The 22621-nt window shown below is 41.8% G+C and overlaps 2 protein-coding genes across 2 annotated transcripts in view; one reads left to right on the top strand and one right to left on the bottom strand.

Annotated features, from left to right (window-relative positions):
• The window catches only part of LOC131131539 (transcription factor Maf-like), a 44360-nt gene extending 33133 nt beyond the window's left edge, over positions 1-11227 (top strand). The window contains exon 3 of the mRNA XM_058076318.2: positions 10580-11227. The gene's annotated coding sequence lies outside the window, so the exon portion shown is untranslated. The remainder of the gene's footprint in view (positions 1-10579) is intronic.
• Positions 11228-11529: 302 nt separating this feature from the next.
• Positions 11530-22621, bottom strand: part of wwox (WW domain containing oxidoreductase) — a 190564-nt gene continuing 179472 nt past the window's right edge. Inside the window, exon 9 of the mRNA XM_058076314.2 lies at positions 11530-12470. Within this exon, the coding sequence (XP_057932297.2) occupies positions 12279-12470 (192 nt within the window). The 3' untranslated portion in view covers positions 11530-12278. The remainder of the gene's footprint in view (positions 12471-22621) is intronic.

Below are 22621 nucleotides of genomic sequence, written 5' to 3'. Positions count from 1 at the left end.
GCTTTGTTTGGATCCTTTTCATTCTCCATCTTTTTTTCGTCTCCAAAGTATTTACCCACAATCCATCTCTTGTTTGAAAACACACATTTATTCTCCAATCGTCAGAAGTATTTTATGGCTTAGCAACACCATTTGACTTTGCCTCACTATATTTGTCGTATACTTGTCTGAGATATTTCACCACATATTATTCTTTTCATTTATCTTAACTTGTGCTTCTTTTTCTTACACTGGTGACCCCCACTGACTAAATCCAAGCGTCAGTCCTCAGTCCTTCCCCATAGCTCTCTCTGACTTTGGCTCTTTCTGAATGCAAACATGATGCCCGTCTTTTAAGCATTTTTGCGTGTCCTCGAGACTGGAATAGCTCAAAAAGATTGAATCCATAATCACCGCAAGAAGAGCTCCAGACATCTTCAGAATTACAATATTATGCATTTGAATAACGTAGATCAATATCTGCTGTACATCGGTGCCAGGTGTATTCTTTAGCTTCACTGTATGCAGGTTATCAAATCAAATAAACTTTATTTGTATAGCACTTTTCCTGCAAAGACATGCAACACAAAGTGCTTTAAAAACAATTACTACAATTAACTACAATTACTACAATTAAAAGGAAAACAAATACTAAGAAAGCCCCTCCCTCCCAACCTCCATATAAGACACACCCACCCACACACACAGTCACACAAAATCCCACACAGTAGGGAGACATGGCATGGCACTGAGGATCAGGGAAACGCCACCTTTGGGGCCGTCCACACTGGGAGGAGCCGCAGGCCGTGCACCCGGGCCCCCCGACTCCGACAGACGGGCGGACCCCCACATTAATGGGAGGAACCCCCAGCTGGCCGGGTCGAAGGGACCCAAGGATGGCACTCCCTCAGCAGACCCGACACAGCCCCCAGTGTGGAGGACCCCCCCTGAGGAAACACTGGAGTTAAAAGCTAAAGACTAAAAGCATAAAAATAGGACTAAAAAGATAAAAACATAAGAAAAGTTTAAAAATATGAGTTAAAAGCCTGATTAAAAAGGTGTGTCTTTAATCTTTTTTTTTTTTTTTAAATATCAACAGTCTCGGCAGTCCTGAGGCTCTCCGGCAGGCTGTTCCACAGGTGGGGGCCGTAGTGGCTAAATGCTGCCTTACCGTGGGTTTTCGTTCCGGGGTTTGGTATTGTTAAAAAGGCCAGTGCCGGAGGACCGCAGGGTCCGTGGGGGTTGATATGGTAAAAGGAGATCAGATAAATAAGAAGGTGCAAGGCCGTTAAGACATTTAAAAACCAGTAAGAGAATCTTATGGTCTAATGGTCTAATCTAATGGTTAAAGCAACAATATGTGATAAAGACGCTCTGATATATAACAGAATTAGAATACTTGTTCTGATGGTAACACTTTACAATAAGGTACACAAAATTAAAAAAGTAATAATAATGAGGAACAAAGCTATCTAACTTTAACCAAGACAGTGTACAAAAACTGAGGCATGAAAACTAAGGTATCGCTGTATGTGAGACTTTTTTTGCAGGTCAGTGGAATACACCCCATCAGTCCAAATAAAAGACAATCAAATTGAATCTGAATGAATGAGTTAATGATCTTATTATGGCGGCATGGCGGTCGAGTGGTTAGCGCGCAGACCTCACAGCTAGGAGACCAGGGTTCAATTCCACCCTTGGCCAGCTCTGTGTGGAGTTTGCATGTTCTCCCCATGTATGCGTGGGTTTTCTCCGGGTACTCCGGTTTCCTCCCACATTCCAAAAACATGCTAGGTTAATTGGCGACTCCAAATTGTCCATAGGTATGAATGTGAGTGTGAATGGTTGTTTGTCTATATGTGCCCTGTGATTGGCTGGCGACCAGTCCAGGGTGTACCCCGCCTCTCGCCCCAAGACAGCTGGGATAGGCTCCAGCACCCCCGCGACCCTCGTGAGGAAAAAGCCGTAGAAAATGAATGAATGAATGATCTTATTATTGGAAGCTGACTGTTTCGCGGAGCAGCTTTTAATGTACATACACAGCATCATGTACGATGGCGCCATCAAGGTTTTTTTTTTTTTACACATTCATAATAGCATATAGTTAGCCCGCTCACACTCGAGCATGATGATGAACATGAAAGCAAAAGGTTTTACGTCTTTGGCCCCATTCGCTCGTGTCCACTTGTGTCAGCGCGCCTTGCATCTGAGAACATTACATACATTAGCAGTGTTTCCATTTCTTGATAGAGCTTATACAATGAACGCTCCCTCGCATGCTAACGATGGCTTTTACAATAATGGGCCATAAATTAATACAGTGCTCAGCAGTAAATGCTATTATGCTGCTACTGTTTACAGTGCGCTCATGTATAAATGGCAGAATTGGCGTTTGATTACGCCAGGACTACAGCTATTTACTGTCTCATTTGTCAATCAAGGGGACTTAGTGCGTGTTGATTGTGAATATCAGAGGTCCCACAACTTTGATTGAGTCCCACAAAGAATCAATAAACGTGTTGGGTGCTATCCCAGCATGAAACGACACCAGTACTGTGTCTCTTTGGCATGAGAAGAAAGGAGGTGTGTGGAGCTTATTAAGGTATAATTCACCTCTCCGTCTGTGTCATTTGGACCTTGTGTTATCTCTGGATCATTCCCACACACCAGAGAGCGAGGTGGGTGGTAGGTGTGGGGGGGGGCGTACAGGTGGGGGCTCGGTCCCATATGAAATGTACACCAGGGTGAATTTCAGTGGTGTTAATGGCTTTTTAAATGTCAGGGAGAGACAGGGAATGATAAAAGAGAGATGTGTTATCCACTGTCTTCATGATCACCGCCGAGCACGCTGCCGCTTTCACCTCGTCTGTGGATGCATGAGGCCGTGTGTGTGTGTGTGTTTGCGTGTGTGTATGTGTGGAGGAGTGGGACAACTCGCACCCGTGCTGATGTCAGTGTGATTTATGCACCAATCAGATGAGCGGTGAGGGAGGGAAAAGGAGTGTGGGGAGGGGCAGCATGCCAGTACTCGTTGCTTATTGTTGTGATGTGTTCAAAAAAAAAAGCGTTCTATCTATCTGGCCTAAAATACACAAAAAGCCATGTTTAAGTTGTGGAAGTTTGATAGAAGCCTCTGTGTCAAGTTCAAGGGGATAGACGCTCACCACTGTGCTAAAGTCCAAACAATTAATGGCGTAAAAAGGAAGTGTGTGTGTTTGCCATAACAGAGCTGTAACAGAGGGGTTGAGCGATGTCACAGCAGAGTGCATTTTAATAGAGAGGGGAGCAATTAGAGAGGGTACAGGGTGAGAGGTGGAGAAATGGAGGGGCACAGTCTCATTACTATGGACGAGTTAATTAATTGCTCAGTGATTCACGGTGCTCGTAATTAATCTCATAGGTATGTGAGTGTGTTTTTGAAGAGTGACTCCTCTCTCCCCTTCATTTAGAACACACAAACGGAATAACACACACAATGCACGATCACAGTATTTGCAGTAGTTACATCACAGTCAATCAGCCCTGGGCCCACCACTGTTGTTGTTATTGCTAGGTGAAAATAAACAATATTAATAATAATAGATTTTATTCATAGTCTTTTTGGATGATTCCAGTGCCAGTTATTTTAGTTGAATGTACTATGTATCAGTAAAACACAGTCAAATAATCTGTTCCAGGGTTAAACTGTTGCTGTCATGAAAACATTTTAAAATTTTTAAAGTTGCGCTAAAATTATTCAACCCTCATTGTAAATACTGCTTATTTAAGATATACAGATTTGCAGTAGATTGCAGTAAAGCCACACAACACACAATATTCATGTTTAATAATTCAAATTCGGGAATTGATCATCTAATGAGCACTTGCATATTTTGAGTTTGTGTAAAAAATACATTTTTAATGCGCAAAATAATAAAAATAATCTTAATTTCATGTGTAACAAAGGCATGAGAGTGACTAATGAAGCAGAAAGGCGTCACACACACATAAATTTATTAAAGGACCGTTTACAACTGGGTCAAGATTACATTGTTTTCCAACTAAAACTCATTAGGAACCCCCATGGCTAGCATATGTTACCAATATTGGTTTAAAAGAATGGATTATACAAAAATATCTACATTCGTCATTTGTCAAATTACAGATTAAAATAGATCAAATGTCCTCAATCCAGGCAGGGATTGTTATTGGAGTCATGGCCTGAACTCCAAAATGTAGTTTTAGTGTGAGCAAAAGATGAGAATTTATTGATACTCAGAAAGAGTAAAGGGTGGAGGGAGGCTGGGCAGCAAACGGAGCAGCAAGGTCAGGAAGGGAACAAGGTTGAATCACACTGCAAAAAGTGCGCAAAAATCTGTGGCCTAAAACACACTAAGAAACAATCTTACGTGAACATTTTAAGAGAGCCATCATGTTTCACATGATGTGACGATCATTCCAGATCAAGGCCTTCCAGGGAGATATACATCAGGGTGCCGCAATACAGAAAAAGAAGGTAGTGGATTCTGGAGGGATCCTGACTGGCATTCATAGCTGTCACTCACAGGCGTCACGGCATGTCCATCAAGCATGCATGTGCACAAAAGCCGTCTCAGAGAAGCCATCAACAATATGCAGTCATTCCCTTTTTAGACTTAGCTCTACATTCAATGGTATCGTATGTTAGTAGCTAAACTTTGCCAAATTGCTATTAGCTGACAACAAACACAACTAGTATATGCTTGTGTGTGTGTGTGTGTGTGTGTGTGTGGGCGTGGCTTACATGCTTGCAGCAGAAAGACAGCGGAATGTAATGCTTGAAGCACGTTTGACACCTAGCGTCCTCAAGGCAGCCCGTGAAACGGTTGAAAACAGTTGTGTGTTGCCAAAAATCCTTAAAGTTAAAGGTCATCCCAAAATTTAAAAACACGGATAAAGTGAGGAAATAGCATGCATTTTTTTTGCATTAAATTCATATATATTTCATAGATGAAAGTGAATAAATTTTCAAGTTATGTGGAAAAAACAGTAGCCCCCGCATCAATTTTTGTGACGTCATGCACTGAAAGCCAATATTTTTTTTTTTTCCACTCAAAATGTTAGATTCCAAATGGTTTGACCACTTTAGACTCTAGAGATTGTACAATATAAATATTCTTTATATGGCCAAATTCTTATTTTTGAATGCCTTCTCACTAATGCTTTACATGGGCGGAGACATGCAGCCACATTTACAGATTGAACAGCTAAAAGAAGAAAAAAAAAAAGTTGAATGAGCGCTGAGGTTGCAGTATAAATCTCCACCTGTTAGCGTCCCACCACCACATTCTGCTGACACATCCTGAGATATGGCTGTGATTTTTCCGTGTTTGCATATATGAGCTTAATTTATTTCCATCCAACGCCATCGGCCTTATTTACAAGCCAGCTCTGGTCTGTCGCCAGCCAGCCCATTTAGTGCATTGTTGGAGAGAGGGAGGCTGTGTGATCAAATACACAATTGTGTAATGGCCAGCTGAGAGCGGCCAGAGGGTTTCTCAATGAGGCGATTATCTGCGTGCAGGTTATTGTGCTGTTTGGGAACGACTCCTAAATCAGCCGGGGACTGTCAGTCATAATGTCTGCAGCCAGTCAAGTCATGTGACCAACAACAAGCGAGACAAGTTGAGATGATTAAGATGATGATGATTATTTTTTAATCCCTGTTATCATAATAGGAGGTAGAACAAGTCAAGTAATTAGTCAAGCAATTTAAGCAAATGTAACCCGAACAACGGTCCACCAAATGAGAGTTGAGAGCGCCTGGCATCGAACTAAAAGAACGAGCTGTCAATTTGATGTCCCGCTTTTAGGGAGGGACGTTTGCCGTACCAGCTGGCAACCATTACCCTCATCCCCCCAAATCTAGTCATAACATTAAGTACCCGCCCACTCTGATGCAATCTAATACAAGACAGAACATTCATTCATTTTTCTACCGTTTATCCTCACGAGGGTCGTGGTGGTTGCTGGAGCCTATCCCAGCAGTACACCCTGGACTGGTCGCCAGCCAATCACAGGGCACATATAGACAAACAACCATTCACACTCACATTCATACCTATGGACAATTTGGAGTCGCCAATTAACCTAGCATGTTTTTGGAATGTGGGAAGAAACCGGAGTACCCGGAGAAAACCCACGCATGCATGTGGAGAACATGCAAACTCCACACAGAGATGGAATTTAACTCAGGTCTTCTAGCTGTGAAGCATGCACGCTAACCACTCGACTGCCGTGCAGCCAAGACAAAACACATGTTTCTAAAACAATACAAACATATTTAACACCAGCTTTTAATCTGTATTATAAATATATTGTACTCACACACATTTGGAAATGTCTGCTTTGTGGAAGTCGTTACTCTTTCTCTCCAACACACACACACACACACACACATAGTGCATATCTCCTTCCAGCCGGCGGCGGCATCCCTAACCAGACGTGTTATATCCCCGTCGATCTATTATCTGCGCGTGACAGATGTATTTACGTAACGCTTTTGAAAGCTATTGATTGGTGCGGCCTGAGTCTCTTAAGAAAGAGAGAAAAATGAGATTCCAAAATCAACATGGCTGTGGGCGGCCGTGTTTGTTATTGTTGGTTGAAAGAGGATGCTGAGGACAATAAGGTATGTGTGGTTGGTCACCTTTTGGAGGGACTGCACACACACACACACACACACACACATACATATATGTACATACACATTTCAGGCACAACAAGCTGATTGAAAAAGTGTGTGTGTGTGTGTGTGTGTGACCTTGGCTTGGCCCGGTGGTAAAGTGGGACATCAAGCGAGTCGGTGTGTGAGCAGCCAAGCGTTGGCGCCCCTCAGATTAGCAGACTTTATTACTGCCACCAAGCACTGGCCTGACAAATCCTCTTATTTCATTGGAGCCTCTTTTACCTCCGCCTCACTCTTTCTCATTTCCTCACTTCTACACTCACCTTTTATTTAGTCCACCCCCCCCCAAAAAAAAAATCCTCCTTGTGTTTCTCCTGACTCTTTACATGTGGCGCCTTGTTTTTTTTTTTTTTATCATGTTCCTCACCTTCTCATTGTTTCCCTCCTCCACTCCAACCTTTGCCTCTCTCCCCACCCACTTCCTCCCACTCTGTGGTGTGATGAATCTGCGGACAGGGGCTAATAATTGTACTTCAGCCCAAGTGCTCATTTTTCTTAGCGTTTGAAAGCCGTGACAGGCAGGAGCTCTTTCTCTTCATCCCATCACCACCCCCCACCTTGTCCCCTCCTCGTCCCTTCACGCTTTTCTTCTAGGTCCCGTACTATTGTCAGGGTAAAATAACTCAGGGTTTACAAGGTCATGCTGTCTAGCGGCGAGGACATGCCGCGGGACTTGAGGATTTCCTCAACAATGCTGTGCTCTTGTGACTCCCATAAATAAACAAATACTCGTAAATATAACAAAAACACAGGAAGTTATAGATGGTATGAGAAGATCAGCACAGAGGGAATAAGTGCACTTGATAGGGAGAAGATTCATTATCAGCAGCTTTAAAAAGCTGCTTTAAAATACTGATTGCAGGCGGGGGGAAACCTTGTGTGTAGCATCAATGGGTATTAGATCAAATACTATGGAAATAAAGTCATTATTATTGTAACATTAGGAGTCATTCATTTTTTTGCTTAATATGTGTGTGGTCATTCATAATCACTGGCTAGACAGTAAACTGTAACATATAAAATACATGCAGTCATAGAGTGCCATAGTATTATTATAGTGGTGTATAAAAAAGTGTGGTGGAATTTTCGCTCACTCATCTTTGCAGAATTGTTGTAATTCAGCCACATTGGAGGGTTTTCCAGCATGGAGTCCCTTTTTAAGGTCATGCCACAGCATCTCAATAGGATTCAGGTCAGGACTGCTGCCATTCAGAGGTGGACATGCTGGTGTGTTTGGATCTTTGTCCTTCTCCAGAACAGAAGTTGATGGCCGGACATTCTCCTTAAGGACTTTTTGGTAGAACACATAATTAATGTTTCAATTTATCACAGCAAGTCTTCCAGGTTCTGAATCAGCAAAAACAGTCCTAGACCATCACACCACTACCACCACCATATTTTACTCTTGGTGTGATGTTGTTTGTCTGAAGTGCGCCATTACTTTTACGCCACGTGTAATGGGACACACACCTTCCAAAAAGTCATTACACCACAGAGTATTTTTGCCCAGAGATCTTGGGGATCATCAAATTTTTTTTGTGATGAGCCTTATTGCAGTAGCAGTGTTTATATACAATATATAGATACACAATATATACAGTATATATATATACACAATATATATACAGTATATATAAATATATATATATAAGCTATGAAAATAAACATTATAAAAATGAGTAGCTCTTGGCCATTTTCATTTAGTAAAAGTATCTCTCACAAGAAAAAACCTTGGTGACCCCTAATATAGTCAATACTACATATAAACATTTACACTGCATGTATGTGATTGGTATCGGGATCGGTATCAGCAACATAAAATCTAGTTGGGAACATCCCTGGTTTAGTTCAGAAAAAGGTTGCAGTACAAGAACGGAGCCATTGAGAAAGCCCAATTCATGCTCTTTCTGCCAGTGAAAGTGCAGACAATGAGAGGCAATAATAATGTGATGAGTGGAGAGCATCTCTTAATGAAAATGTATCAGCAGTTTTAATCACACTGTGGTCCTCACTGGAGATGAGATGGAAAGAGAGCACGGTGGGAGGATGAGAGAGGAGAGCGGCACCGACTTTTATTGCCGGCTGTAGTTAGATGGTAAATTTCCTCCTGGCAGATATTTATTGAGTTAGTTGAGTCTGGAGAGAGCTTTAACATTGATTGTGATCATTAAATATATCCGCTCCAAATGGCGGAATGGCATTCCTTCAGTCAATGGAGCCGACGGGGGCAGAACAAAGGCGTAATCAAATCAATCCTCTCATAATTATTCTTTGAGAGGTGAAATTAATCACCAGTAGAAATAAAAACAATAATGGAAAATGAAATGGTTGCTCGTAAACAATTACTGCCCAAATTGAAATGAACTCAGTGAAGGGAAGAGGAGAAAAGCCGACAAATTAAAACAACATCCACTGTTGGTTTTCTACTGGTACAGGTCTAAGTGTGTGTGTGTGTGTGTGTGTGTGTGTGTAGGGCCAAGAAAGGGAAGGGGGTGGGGTGGAGTGGGGTCAAAGAATCAAGGTCCTCTTCTTTCCTCCACCCCGCTGAGAGGAAGTGTAGCATATTGATCAGCTATCAGATGATTCCGATAGAAGCTGATCGATGACACTCGCTATGGAAGCCAGGCAGGCTCCTCCCACTTCACTCACATTTCTGCTCGTTTGATGTGCGCCTGAAGGTGTCTTCGATCGCACGCTTCCTTGAACGCCTCACAGACTGTTATTGGAATACTACGGCAAAAGCTAGGCTGAGCTGCGCATGGGAGAGACACTCATTGGCAAAGTGGCAAAGTATTGGGAGGAAAGACTGCCACAAACTACCCAGCATGTCTTGCGGCAGAATATATGTGTTTTTTTGGTCATGGTTATTCTGCATAGATATTTGTCTACCCACATGGTACAGTAGGTAGGTAGGTTACTTTGTGCGCCATGTGAGTTTGGATGGCTTTTCTCTACAAACTACAGATTGCATCTGACTTTTATGGTGACTTGGAGTCGCCAATTAATCTAACATGCATGTTTTTGGAATGTGGGAGTACACGGAGAAAACCCATGCACGCACGGGGAGAACATGCAAACTCCACACAGAGATGCCCGAGCGGGGAATCGAACCTGGGTCTCCTAGCTCACACAAAGAGATTTACATACCTAGGTCTTAGTTGGATGTTTGATGTGGATCAGTTCTACAACTGTCAATAGACAAATTTCATGAATACAATCAGCACCATGGACAGTGGATAGAGGAAGCCTTTGTTTTGCTCCAGTCTCTTCCACTGTGATGTATTTAACTTCCTGGTCATAGGATCCTAATATGTTAACATGTTTTTTTAAATTCACATTTCCAGCAGGGTTATTAATATGAGACAATTATTGCTTTGAGGTTCCTGCACAGTATATGTGTTGTAGATCATTTCCAGGAATGTGCTGTGAAAGAACAGCGATAAGACATCTGCACTCTACCGCTATCACCTTCTGTGTATACAAACACTACATGTGTCCAAACATGTGCTATTTTTTTCAATTTTTGATTAATACTAATCATAAAAAAGGAAATTCTGCAGAGAAGGATAGTGCAGGACATCTGTGAGCTCAGCTGTGTCATCTGTTTTTTTAATAAATAGCACAGCCCATCTGCAAGCACTGTCTTGAATAAAGAATGTTAGAATTTAAAAAGTAAAATATGCCTTTAGAGATGCTGTGTGTGTTAATGCTGCATAAGAGTACAGTCCAGCCACTAAGAAATAGTCGTGAACATATTCAGTGTTTCTGCCTACACAAATACCTCCCCCTAATGGCCAGTAGTGTTTCCAAAAACAAAGCATGTCCAAGTTACAATAAACCCATTTACTTTTTATTTGTGGCTCTGTCTAAGTTGAGTTTTGTTTTTCTCCACAGATGTCCTTCCTTCCACTGACTGGAATGCTGACACTCCAAGATCGACTTACAGCTCCTGGACTGCCATAAAGCACAACGTCTCAAAAGCTTCCCGCCCAATGGCGACGTCATGGAAAACGACCCACAGCAGCATCAGTGTAAAATATACAAAGCAAAATTCTTCAAAAAAAAAAACAACAAAAAAGAAAAACAAGAGACGGAAATCTACCACATTTCTGACCAGGGAAAAAGAAAAAGAAATCCAGGACTCTTCATCGAAACAAAACATATTTGCTATTCCAAAACCAATACCTCTAGTGTAGTTTTTAAATATATACACAGATGGATTCATTACACACCCACTTCATTACACAAGTCAGGATATTGTAAATATTGTACAGGCAACAAATGGGGACGTTATTTAAAAAGAGAAAAAAAAATTTAATTAATTATTGCAGATTTCTGTAGAACCATACCTCTGATGTGATGATACGTCCATGAGTGAATGATCATTATTTCCTTAGCCCCACCCCTAAAGGTACGCAAACATTTACAGTACATTAAACTAGACAAGAAAACCAAAAACATGACGAGGGAAGTAATAGAGCCACACTGAAACACAGAGAGGGGGAAAAAGTTGATGATTAATGATTTTTGATGAATGATTTTGTTTTTTTTAAGTGAATATTAAAATGACTTCCAAGTTTTTGGAATGTTTTTTTAATTGTGAAATTCAACCTTTTTAATTCTTCATATGACTATATACTTTGACAATGACTTCTTTGATCATGTGTTGTGTTGACTTTTTAAAATTATAGTCATGACAACACAACTTAAATCAACCACTTCATTCATAATATTAAGCATTTTTTTCATGTGATATTAATATAATTTTTGTTAACCCTCCTGGGGATAAGCGGTAAAAAATGAATGAATGAATTATGTATTATTCTATTACTCTATCTATTACTCAAATAGACACATTATATTTCTTGTGATATTCAAACTTCTAAAACAAGAGGTATTTAGAGGTAAGGGTATCTTATTAATGTACAGTAATATTACAACTTTATTTTTCTGAAAAATAATGGAAATAACTGAAAAATGAACATCTCCATACTTGACTTTAATCACCCCAAAAAATGACATTTAACAAAGTACACGTTTTTTCCTTGTCACCTTGTGACTATTTTCTATGACATAATAACTTTTTTTATTTTACTTTATTCCTTCAAAATTATTTTAATCCCCATGAAATGATGACTTTTTTTCCTTATAATTTTTTTTTCTAGCAATATTCTAATTGACATTTTTGTTCATATAATTCCATCTGGATAAATGACTACTTAAGTCTTCGAATCACAGCTTTTTTCTTGTATTTTGTTTCTGTTCAGTGTGGCTCTAATAGTCTAATAGTGTTGTATATCTGCAAAATAGTGCTACACTATTGCTGGAATCAGATGCATAAACCACAGAGAGGAGGATATCTATCAGGAAACCGACATTTACTTTGAATTAGGCTTTTTTTAAAAAGAATATATGGAAACAGAAGAAGGAAAAAGAAAGTGTATATAGGACTTTCATCCTCCTTGGTGCGGTGACATGTCCATACAGACATACACTCCTGGCAGCTCAGTTGTATGTACTACAGTCAATCAGGCTTACTCTTCATTTGCCGACACCCAACCGGACAACAAAATACCGGCATCCCCTCTTCAGCTCACAGGGCCTGGACCCCAGTCGAGCTCTGCGACACCAGGCGCTCGCTCAACTCCCACAGGGCGACGGCAGCAGCAGGGTCCTGTGCCTGGACAGAGGGAACGGAGCGGAAGCAGTTGTTGAAGTACATGCCGCCCACGCCCTCCAGCTCTGGAGCCACGGCACAGTACACCGTGGTGGCGGCACCTTGTTGCTGTGGACACACAAAAGATGGAGGAGAACATTATAAGACTTCCTTTCCCCTGTACATATATTTATATACATATATTTATTTATTTATGTCTCTACTGGGTGTCTATGGGACCATGTGAAGAAGAACTGGGAGTGACGACCCCCACTACCACGCTTTTTATGTATATAGGCTATAAATATGTATAGTTTTCACATGATGGAATTAGTGTGGCTTTTAGGAGTTGTGGGAAATGGTGCACACACACACACACACACACACACCCACATGGACACACAAACACACAATATGGCTCGGTGTCAGTAAGTCTTCCAAGCAAAAGTGTAAAGCCTCACAAGCATCAAAACATAACTTTCCCTAATGCAACCCCCAAAGCCATCAGTCAGTAATTAGCGGGAATATTCACGCCACCGCTGGACGGGAGATTTCAGTGACATTTAGAAAACGGAAGTGGAATAAAAGACGTCAGGCGGAATTACACACATTAGCCCGCATGCTCAAAAGGCTTTTCATGTGAAGCTAAAAAAGAAAACGACGGATCTGCTCATGACAGGGAGAGTTTAGAAGTGGAAGCCATGTGACGACTGAGGGCGACAAACACACACAAACACACACAAACACACACAAACACACACAAACACACACAAACACACACAAACACACACAAACACACACAAACACACACACACACGCCAACTGTTTGAACAAGCAGCTGTGCAGAAAAACCAACAAATGTGCAAAAAATGCTAATCCAGAACTCCAAGAAATCTTTGTCATCAAGGAAGCTGGAAGTAAAGTTGCTGCAGCGTTTTGATGAAAGCAGAAAGAGCTTGTCTGTCTAACCTGCCAGCCAGGCGATAACACGGCCCCCCTCGCCGTCACATGTCTCCCTATCAAAGACGGGACAAATGCCAAGCAGTGTCTCCGAGCTGGAAGGTTCACACGACTGCGCCGTCATCTGATGTGGCTCGCCTCCGCCGCTTAGACGCCTTTCAAACGCTCGCCGGCTCACACCGCCTTTAACGCGACTGACTTTGAGTCCAAACAGAGACCATGCTAATAAAAGTTTCAGCTAGGAAAACTTTTACTTTCTTGCTAATGCCTTCTCTCAATCAATCAGAATGACTTCACTTGCGACTTATTACATCACAACAGTTTCACAACATGACAGAAAAGGTCCTTTTCTTGTCTCCCAAGTGCACAGTTGGAATGAGTTTGGTGAGGGAAAAAAACAAATTAGCCTCATCCCATTTCAAGTCCGCAACTGAAGGCCACGTGCAGACCATCCTAATTGAAACACTGACTTCAAATGCGACCTTCTTTTCATGTTTAACATAGCATTTGTCGCCTCTACCCTTCAAGAAAAAAATATGTTCCGACTTGCACTATAATATATAATATATATACAGTAGCCAGGGGCGGCACGGCGGTCTAGTGGTTAGCGCGCAGACCTCACAGCTAGGAGACCAGGGTTCAATTCCACCCTCGGCCATCTCTGTGTGGAGTTTGCATGTTCTCCCCGTGCATGCGTGGGTTTTCTCCGGGTACTCCGGTTTCCTCCCACATTCCAAAAACATGCTAGGTTAATTGGCGACTCCAAATTGTCCATAGGTATGAATGTGAGTGTGAATGGTTGTTTGCCCTGTGATTGGCTGGCGACCAGTCCAGAGTGTACCCCGCCTCCACGACCCTTGTGAAGAAAAAGCGGTAGAAAATGAATGAATTAATATACAGTAGCCATGTAGCCACTTAGCATCGTGATAAACATTGAGCATGTGACACTAACAGGAAGTTGAGTCCCATCACACTGCTTATAAAAGCTGGCCACAGTCTCTGTGGAAGACTATTCATCAAAAATCACAAACGGGGACAACAAAGTGAACAAGGAAATATGTCCACATGTAGAGTACTAACAGAGGCCGGACACCGCCTTTGTGTATCAGTGTTCGGTAAAATCAAAGTCTTCCGAAAAGCTACGTAACAAGAGTCGAAGTTCAAACTGCTGACACAGAATTTACACCTTGAGAGGTAGTAACAGAGGCGGGAAATAGCCTGTGTGTAAACGTTTTTGGCAAAATCGCAACAGTCACTAGTGTCTCTCATTCTATTGTGTTGAAAGTAATTGTCGCTGTCCAACAAGGACTTCTACTGCTGTTATACAGTTATGTCCCACCTATGTCCCACCACAGTTATGCTGAGTTCTGTGTGAAAAACAAAGCTGGATAAATGTTGGATCTTCTGTTATGACTTCGGTGTGATGTAGCTTATATACAATACAGAGTCACATATATACATAAATACATACATACATGTTTGGACAAGAGTGAAGGAATCAAGAGGACAATCTACATGAGCGTTATCTACTTTGGTGTACATTTAAAGCTGTAAATGTATTTCTATCTCCTACAAGTACCTGTATTCCATGATGATCACATCTCAAGTAGCTTTCAGGGCATCTGCGGTGTTTCAAGTTTGCTGTCTTAACCACCCTCAAACAATTGAAGACATATTTATATTACATTGGCTTAATGTGCTGTGAAGCCTTACTACCAGAAAAAAAAAAACTTAATGTGAAATTAATGATAATGTGAGGCCTACTTTATAATGCTATTTGGGGTTATATGCATTTTTGAACTTAATTAAGTGGATTCAACAAATGTGCAAGTGGTATTCAATTGTATAAATAAAGCTGCCTAGATTTACTAAAACTAACACTACAGTCTTAATTCCTACTTGGGCAGATAAATGAAAAAAAATGGAACTTGTGGAAAAATATGAATTGCAATAATTGTTTTTTATTTTTTATAATTGAATGTTTTAATATGATTTATTATTACAAATAAAAGCTAAAGCAAGTTAACAGTGGAACCTTGGTTAGTGAAGCTTCCTTCCTGGCCGTATGGATTTCACATTTCACATTAACTTGTGTTAACTTTTGCAAAATGAAAAACCAAAACATCATGCTCCTATATGTAGCATTACCTTTCGGTTGTCACTGTGCCAGCAATGTAGTTCTTCAGTGTAAGAATGTCAACGATAACAACAGTGTGGCTATAGCTTGGTTGCTATGTTGTTCACATGATGCAAACAACGTTCCACTGTACTTAAATAAATGAAAATAATAATAATTAGTTACTTAGTAATGTGGAAACAGGAAATACATGAATCAAACCTGAAACATCTAAAACTTTTTTTAACTATACAGTATATTATTATACATTATTATTATATTTTAGCATTACATATATCATTTGGGTGAGAGAGCGTCTATATAGTGGTGTATTAACATAACAAAAATCTGAAAATCATTACAAATATTGTTAATTTAGGGCATCTTACATTCTGCTGGTCTGATATATTTGTTAAGCACTGCCAATTAAAATAAATGTACAAAAAATGTTTCAAAATGTTTAAGTGGACAACAACATAACAGCATCACAATACGTAAAAGCCACCATGGACTCTCAAAGCACCCTGGGATGTGATCAAAGTCTTCCAATCTCACCAGTTGAGATCCCAAACACCCAAGGACTCAATGAAAGTGAGATCCTCATTCTGTATCATTGTGCAAAACTCTTTAACAAGCGTATTCAAAAGCAAGTAGTGTGTGTGTGTACGTGTGTGTGTGTGTGCGTGCGTGCGTGCGTGAGGGGGATATGTGACGTAGCAGTAATGTTATTTTTTATGCAGTGTTCTCTTCTGTGTCAGCCCCCTTTTGACCTTTTTGCATGTGACCCCAACACTCCTTCCACCTTCCATCTGTAGCTATATGACATTGACCTCTCCCTGACGCGGTGGTGTTGTAAATAAAGCCAGTACTGTAGAGCAGTCTGTTTTTGGGCCTTGTACATACAAACACGTGTACATAATACAACGGCTATGCATGATAAATCCACTAGCAAAGTCTTTCAGGTACTTTTATAAATTATCCTAAAATTCTCATATGGCATGTCCTGAGGAAAAAAATGTAAAAAAACAACAAAAACAAAAAAAAATGTTCAAAAAGAAAATGTTTAAATAAATAAATAAATATGGATAATATTGTGCGGCAATATTCTCTCTAGAACAGGGGTGGGGAACGCTACGGGCCTTAAATGGTCCACAACAGCCTATCATGAAATTCTAAATGTTTAAAAAAAAAAACACACAATAGCTTTGACGTTGCATTATATATATATTTTTGAATAAATGTAGTATGGCCCCCATCCCTGCTCTAGAACCACATGTGTACAAGTCCTGTTTTCTTCCTCCTGTGGGCGCTTCTGTGTTCCTCGCTAGCGTAGCGAGGGTTGAGGCAGAGCACACGGACGGCCAAAGACCTGAGCGGTGATGTTGAAAGTGGAGGGGGGCGGGGCTTAGGGAGGAGCTGACCTCTATCGTGACACTATGGAGAGGTAGCATGGCACATAATTGGAGCATATGTCCATTCATGATCATGTAACAGCCCGCTGCATGCGTAGTCGGGCCTGAAAAGAGGACCCCAAACAGTCATTGTTTCCTGTCGGGGAAATGAATGGAGGACGTGTGCTCTTTATGCCTCAGCCCTCTGCTCGACTTCATGGACTATAGCTTTCATTCAAGGTGGATAGTGCTTCAATTTCTAAAATGCTTTTATTGGTTTGGTTTTGTTGTTTCTTTCCCCAACATGTGATGTTTCAAATAGATGGAGATGTCTGATTTTTATTGTGTGTTAAAGATATTTTACATTTAATAAATAACCATTGAAATCAGTGCAAACGTGTTCATTCATTCATTCATTCATTTTCTACCGCTTTTCCTCACAAGGGTCGCGGGGGTGCTGGAGCCTATCCTAGCTGTCTTCAGGCGTGAGGCGGGGTACACTCTGGACTGGTCACCAGCCAATCACAGGGCTGCAAACGTGTTGTGTTTTTGAAATAAAGTGGATGAATTCCGCAGAGACTAAAGTTGCACTTTGGCGTGACATGAGGACACATCGCACTTTAACTGACAAGGTTTGTGTGCTCTGCTTTTTCTTTGGCTTACTTTAAAAGAAGCAGCAGTCTCAACAAGGCTTTGGATGTTACACACAGGAAGTAAAGTAACATTCAAAGCATCATTACTTTTTTTCAAAGTGGTTAGCACGCAGGCCACACAGCTAGGAGACCCAAGTTCGATTCCACTCTCGGGTATCTCTATGTGGAGTTTGCATGTTCTCCCCGTGCATGCGTGGGTTTTCTCCGGGTACTCCGGTTTCCTCCCACATTCCAAAAACATGCTAGGTTAATTGGTGACTACAAATTGTCCATAGGTATGAATGTGAGTGTGAATGGTTGTTTGTCTATATGTGCCCTGTGATTGGCTGGCGATCAGTCCGGGGTGTACCCCGCCTCTTGCCTGAAGACAGCTGGGATAGGCTCCAGCATACACCCGCAATCCTTGTCAGGATAAGCAGCACAGAAAATGGATGGATGGGTTTTGTTAAGTTCATGTATTGTAGTTAATTTTATTTTACTATATTTTATTAATTATTATTCATTATGTTGGTTGATTTTATTAAATTTAAAATGATTTTTATTTTCTTTCTTTACTTTTATTTTCAGATTTATTTTCAATTAAAAAATATATTGATATTGTACATCACTAACAAATGTCCGCCACATAAGAAAGCCTGTTTTAGGTTGAAACGTTTTTTGTAACCTTTTCAAGCCGACAGCCGAGCGTACCTGCCTGGTCCAGCTGGGGAGGTGACGTGGCGGCACCCCCATCAAATAAACAAGCTGTCCCTTCATTCAGCTTGTCCAGTGGAGCGTGAGCACAGCACATTAGCACACTTAAAACACTCCCAACACTCTCCACTGACCTTTGTCACCCTGGCAGAGGTACTCCAGGGGTCACTGTGTATGAGCTAGTCAAGGTGTAGCGCCTTTGCTAAATAAAAGGTCAACTCTTAATAGAAACTGAACAAATCACCGACTTGTATCAGAGAGCAGCGAAGGTGGCCTGGACAACCTTTACAGGAATAGGTAGCATACCCGCTCCTCACACAAATTGACCATCATGGCTCTCCATGGTGCTAAACTCTTAATTCATACCCTCCATTAGCCCGCAGGCTGTGGCTAATACTCACCTACTGGCAACATGCTCCCCTGGGGGGCATTAGGGACAGGATGGAGACTGCCCCTTCCCCCCAACACTAATTTCTCTTTCTATTCCTTCATCATCATGCCTCCTCAACCTCAGCCAAAGACACTCATATTATCAGGAAGCCTGGTAGAAGTGTTGCCAGTTTGTTTCCGTTCACTTTGTTCTCGTAATGTTAATGATCTAATTTTAGCTGCAACTGCAAAGAGGATGAGGTGTTGGAAGCAGCTGATAATTGGGGTGAATATAAAAACAAATTCAACTTAAGTAACTGCTGCAGATATCGCCATCCCGTAAAGCAATTATTTATGACTCATGTATCCAAACCAGGCTGCACAGCGGTCGAGTGGTTAGCGCGCAGACCTCACAGCTAGGAGTTCAATTCTACCCTCGGCCATCTCTGTGTGGAGTTTGCATGTTCTCCCCGTGCATGCGTGGGTTTTCTCCGGGTACTCTGGTTTCCTTTCACATTCCAAAAACATGCTAGGTTAATTGGAGACTCCAAATTGTCCATAGGTATGAATGTGAGTGTGAATGGTTGTTTGTCTATATGTGCCCTGTGATTGGCTGGCGACCAGTCCAAGATGTACCCTGCCTCTTGCCCAAAGACAGCTGGGATAGGCTCCAGCACCCCCATGCTACCGAAAAGCGGTAGAAAATGAATAAATGAATGAATCTTCAATCAACCTTAGTCACCTATATTCGCTGAGTTTTTATCAACTCTTCAAGTTGGCAGTAGCTGCATTTTAAGTATTGTGAGCGTTAGTAGGGATGTCACAAGATATCGCAAGATTAAAATAATAATAATGAAATCAAAATGAACTTGATAATTATGCCAGCATCAATGTATTGTCTTGTGCATGCTTGTTTTCCTCGTCTCCCGCCTCCAAACAGACAGGAAGACAGTTCACTCTGTGCGTTGGTTTCAGCACCTTCATGCGTTTGTTCCATAGACCACTGGCGTGACCGGAGTGAGACCTTTTGGGAGTCAGGGCTGCAAGTATACACACAGTGCAGTAGAGTGACGCCTTTATCTACTTCTGCATGCGCTTTAAAATGTTGGTTGCATTACTGTGATTGGTGGTATTAATAACGGCTGAGCAGTTTTCTTCCTACTGCTATTATAACATTGGTTCTGTTGCTGGGGAAGAATATGCTATGTATGGCTCACATGTAGCTAAACTACTCTCAACACGGAACTGTTACGACCACCATTAGATAATAATCAGATTGTAAAGGTTCTGTTGGCTGAAAAATCACCAAAACATCAGCAAATGTAACTGTCCTCTCGGCACACAGCCACATATGTATTCAGGTCATGTGGAGACAAAAGCCTGTTCACACTACAGTACAAAAATACTCTGAAAGTGACAGTCATAACTACATAGTGTAGTGGTCTCATTATTGAGCTGGAAAGGTTGCTAGTGCTTTGGCTTTTATTTTCGTATTACTATTTCATTCAATTCTTGTATTTAATGTTTTATTGCTGTATTTTATGTCTCTTGTGTGTGTGTGTGTGTGTGTGTGTGTATGTGTGTGTGAGTAACGCCTCTTTGTCTTCACAGTTTAAAGGCCCAGCTATAATTACAGCATTTTCGGTCTGTACTGGATATAACTATAATTCCTGGGGAGGTGTTCAGGGCACGTCTGACCAGCAGAAGGCTTCGAGGAAAAAACAGGACAAGTTGGAGAAACTATGTCTCTCAACTGACCTGGGAACACCTGGACAAAGTAGCCGGAGCAAAGGAAGTATGGGCTTCCCTGTTTAGGTTCCCGCCCTCACGACTTGATCTCCGATAAGCAGAATAAGATGGATGGATGGACTGTACTCCAGGAGATAAAATATTCCATTTATTTACTTTATGGAAGACAAAAGTTTAGAATGAGTGTGAGGAGATGAACTATGAAGGAGTGACAGATGCAACGGTTTTACCCACTATGTCTCCCCTTGCTCTATAGGCTGCTTAGTTTCCGTCCAAGATAAGATCAAGCGAGTGTCAGTCATCAACAGTGTGCCATTGTTCATCTTTTGCTTACCTCTGAAACCGTGCATGCTTGAGGCAACAACAAAAGGAGGAGAGCAAGAAGGCGCAAAGGACAAAGGAGGCACGGAGGAGACGACTGGGCTTTAGGACACAGTGTGAAGCATCCAAGAGGAAAATGACAGCGAGTCAGAAGGACTTGCCCAGCGACTTGTGAAACTATCTCATTTTTATCCGGCGACAGGACTTCCGACGTGATGCGCACGAGCTAATTATTTTGCCCTAATAAAAGCAACATATGCTAAGACAATAAAAGGCCTTATTGGACAGCTATTCATTAAAGGAGGAGGAGCAGTAAAAAAGGTGGATGACACAAAGCACGGGGATTACCTTTTGGAAATAGTCTTATTTTTAAGCACAGCCATATGGGAGCACGGCCCACCATAAAACATAGGAATTATACATGAACCCGCCTGTCTGCTTTATGGCCTATAATGACACTCACCTGACACTCTCACTGATACTTTTGACTTAGATTGTCCAACATATCTTCAGCCATGCACCTCTGGATGCAGCTGGTTGTCTTTCTTTTTAATATGTAATTATGCATAATTGTCTTCTTTGTGGGGCGGCACGGCGGTCTAGTGGTTAGCGCGCAGACCTCACAGCCAGGAGACCAGGGTTCAATTCCACCCTTGGACATTTCTGTGTGGAGTTTGCATGTTCTCCCCGTGCAAGCGTGGGTTTTCTCTGGGTACTCCGGTTTCCTCCCACATTCCCACAAAAACATGCTAGGTTAATTGGTGACTCCAAATTGTCCATAGGTATGAATGTGAGTGTGAATGGTTGTTTGTCTATATGTGTCCAGGGTGTACCCCGCCTTTCGCCCGAAGACAGCTGGGATAGGCTCCAGCACCCCCGTGACCCTAGTGAGGAAAAGCGGTAGAAAATAAATGAATGTCTTCTTTGGCATTACTACATATTCTTAAATGAATAGCTTATAATGAATGAATACAATGTGTGGGTTTTTGGATGTTGCAGGATTGTTGCAGGATGAAGGCTGTTTTTCAAGTCTAAGAAAGTCTATTCCAGAGTGCTGGAAAGAAGGGTATGACCCTACGATCATCGCCCCTGGGTTACAAAAAGTGTAATATGGTTTTCATCCTGGTCTTGGAACACTGAACCAGCTCTACACCCTCGCAAGGGTACTGGAGGATTCATGGGAGTCTGTCCAAACTTTCCACATGCTTGGAAAAGGCTTTTGGCCGTGCCCTTTGTGGTGTCCTGTAGGGGGGTGCTAAGGGAGTACGAGGTGCCATTTGGCTTTTGTACAACCAAAGCAGGAGCCTTGTTGGTCTTGCCAGCTGTAAGTTGAGCCTGTTCAATGTAAACGTTGGCCTTGCCCAAGCCTGCCCTTTTATAGACAGAATTACATGGTGCAGCAAAAGTGGCCTTAGAACATCATCTGTGCGATTTGCAGATGGAATCCTGAAGACCTCATCAGGTTGTGGCCCTCACCATAACTGTGGCGGTTGGCAGCAGAGTGTGAAGCTTCCGGGATGAGTGATTGATTGGAGTGATTGGAAATGAGGTGTTTCCCCAGGTGTGGAGTTCAAGTATCTTTGCGTTTTGTTCACGAGTGAGGGAAGGCTGTACCGCAAGACTGACAATTGGCTCTACGCAGTCGCTACAGTAATGCGGTTATGTACCAGACCGTCCTGGTAAAGAGAGATCTGAGTTGGAAGACAAAGTTCTCAATTTACCAGTTGATCTACATTCCCACCCTCACTTATGGTCACAAGTTTGTGGTTGTGACCAGAACAGCAACAACGCAGACAGAAACAGACAAAATGAGTTTCCTTCATAGGGTGACTGGGCTCATCCTAAGAGATAGGGTGGGGGTCACGGTCATGCGAGAGGAACTTCTGCTGCTCCTTCACATCGACAGGAGCTAGTTGACCTGGAAATGCCTCAGTGCACCCCCAGTAGAACTCGACAAGGTGGCAACAGCCCAGGAAGTCTGGGCTTCCCTACTAAGATGGATAAGCAGAATAAGATGGATGAATTGAT

This window comes from Doryrhamphus excisus, linkage group LG1, assembly GCF_037039965.1.
Source record: "Doryrhamphus excisus strain RoL-2023G ecotype Guam linkage group LG1, RoL_Dexc_Guam_v1.1, whole genome shotgun sequence".
In the NCBI taxonomy this organism is placed as follows: Eukaryota; Metazoa; Chordata; class Actinopteri; order Syngnathiformes; family Syngnathidae; genus Doryrhamphus; species Doryrhamphus excisus.
The sequence above is the reverse complement of the archived record's forward strand: the minus strand, read 5'-3'. Positions and strand labels throughout refer to the sequence as shown.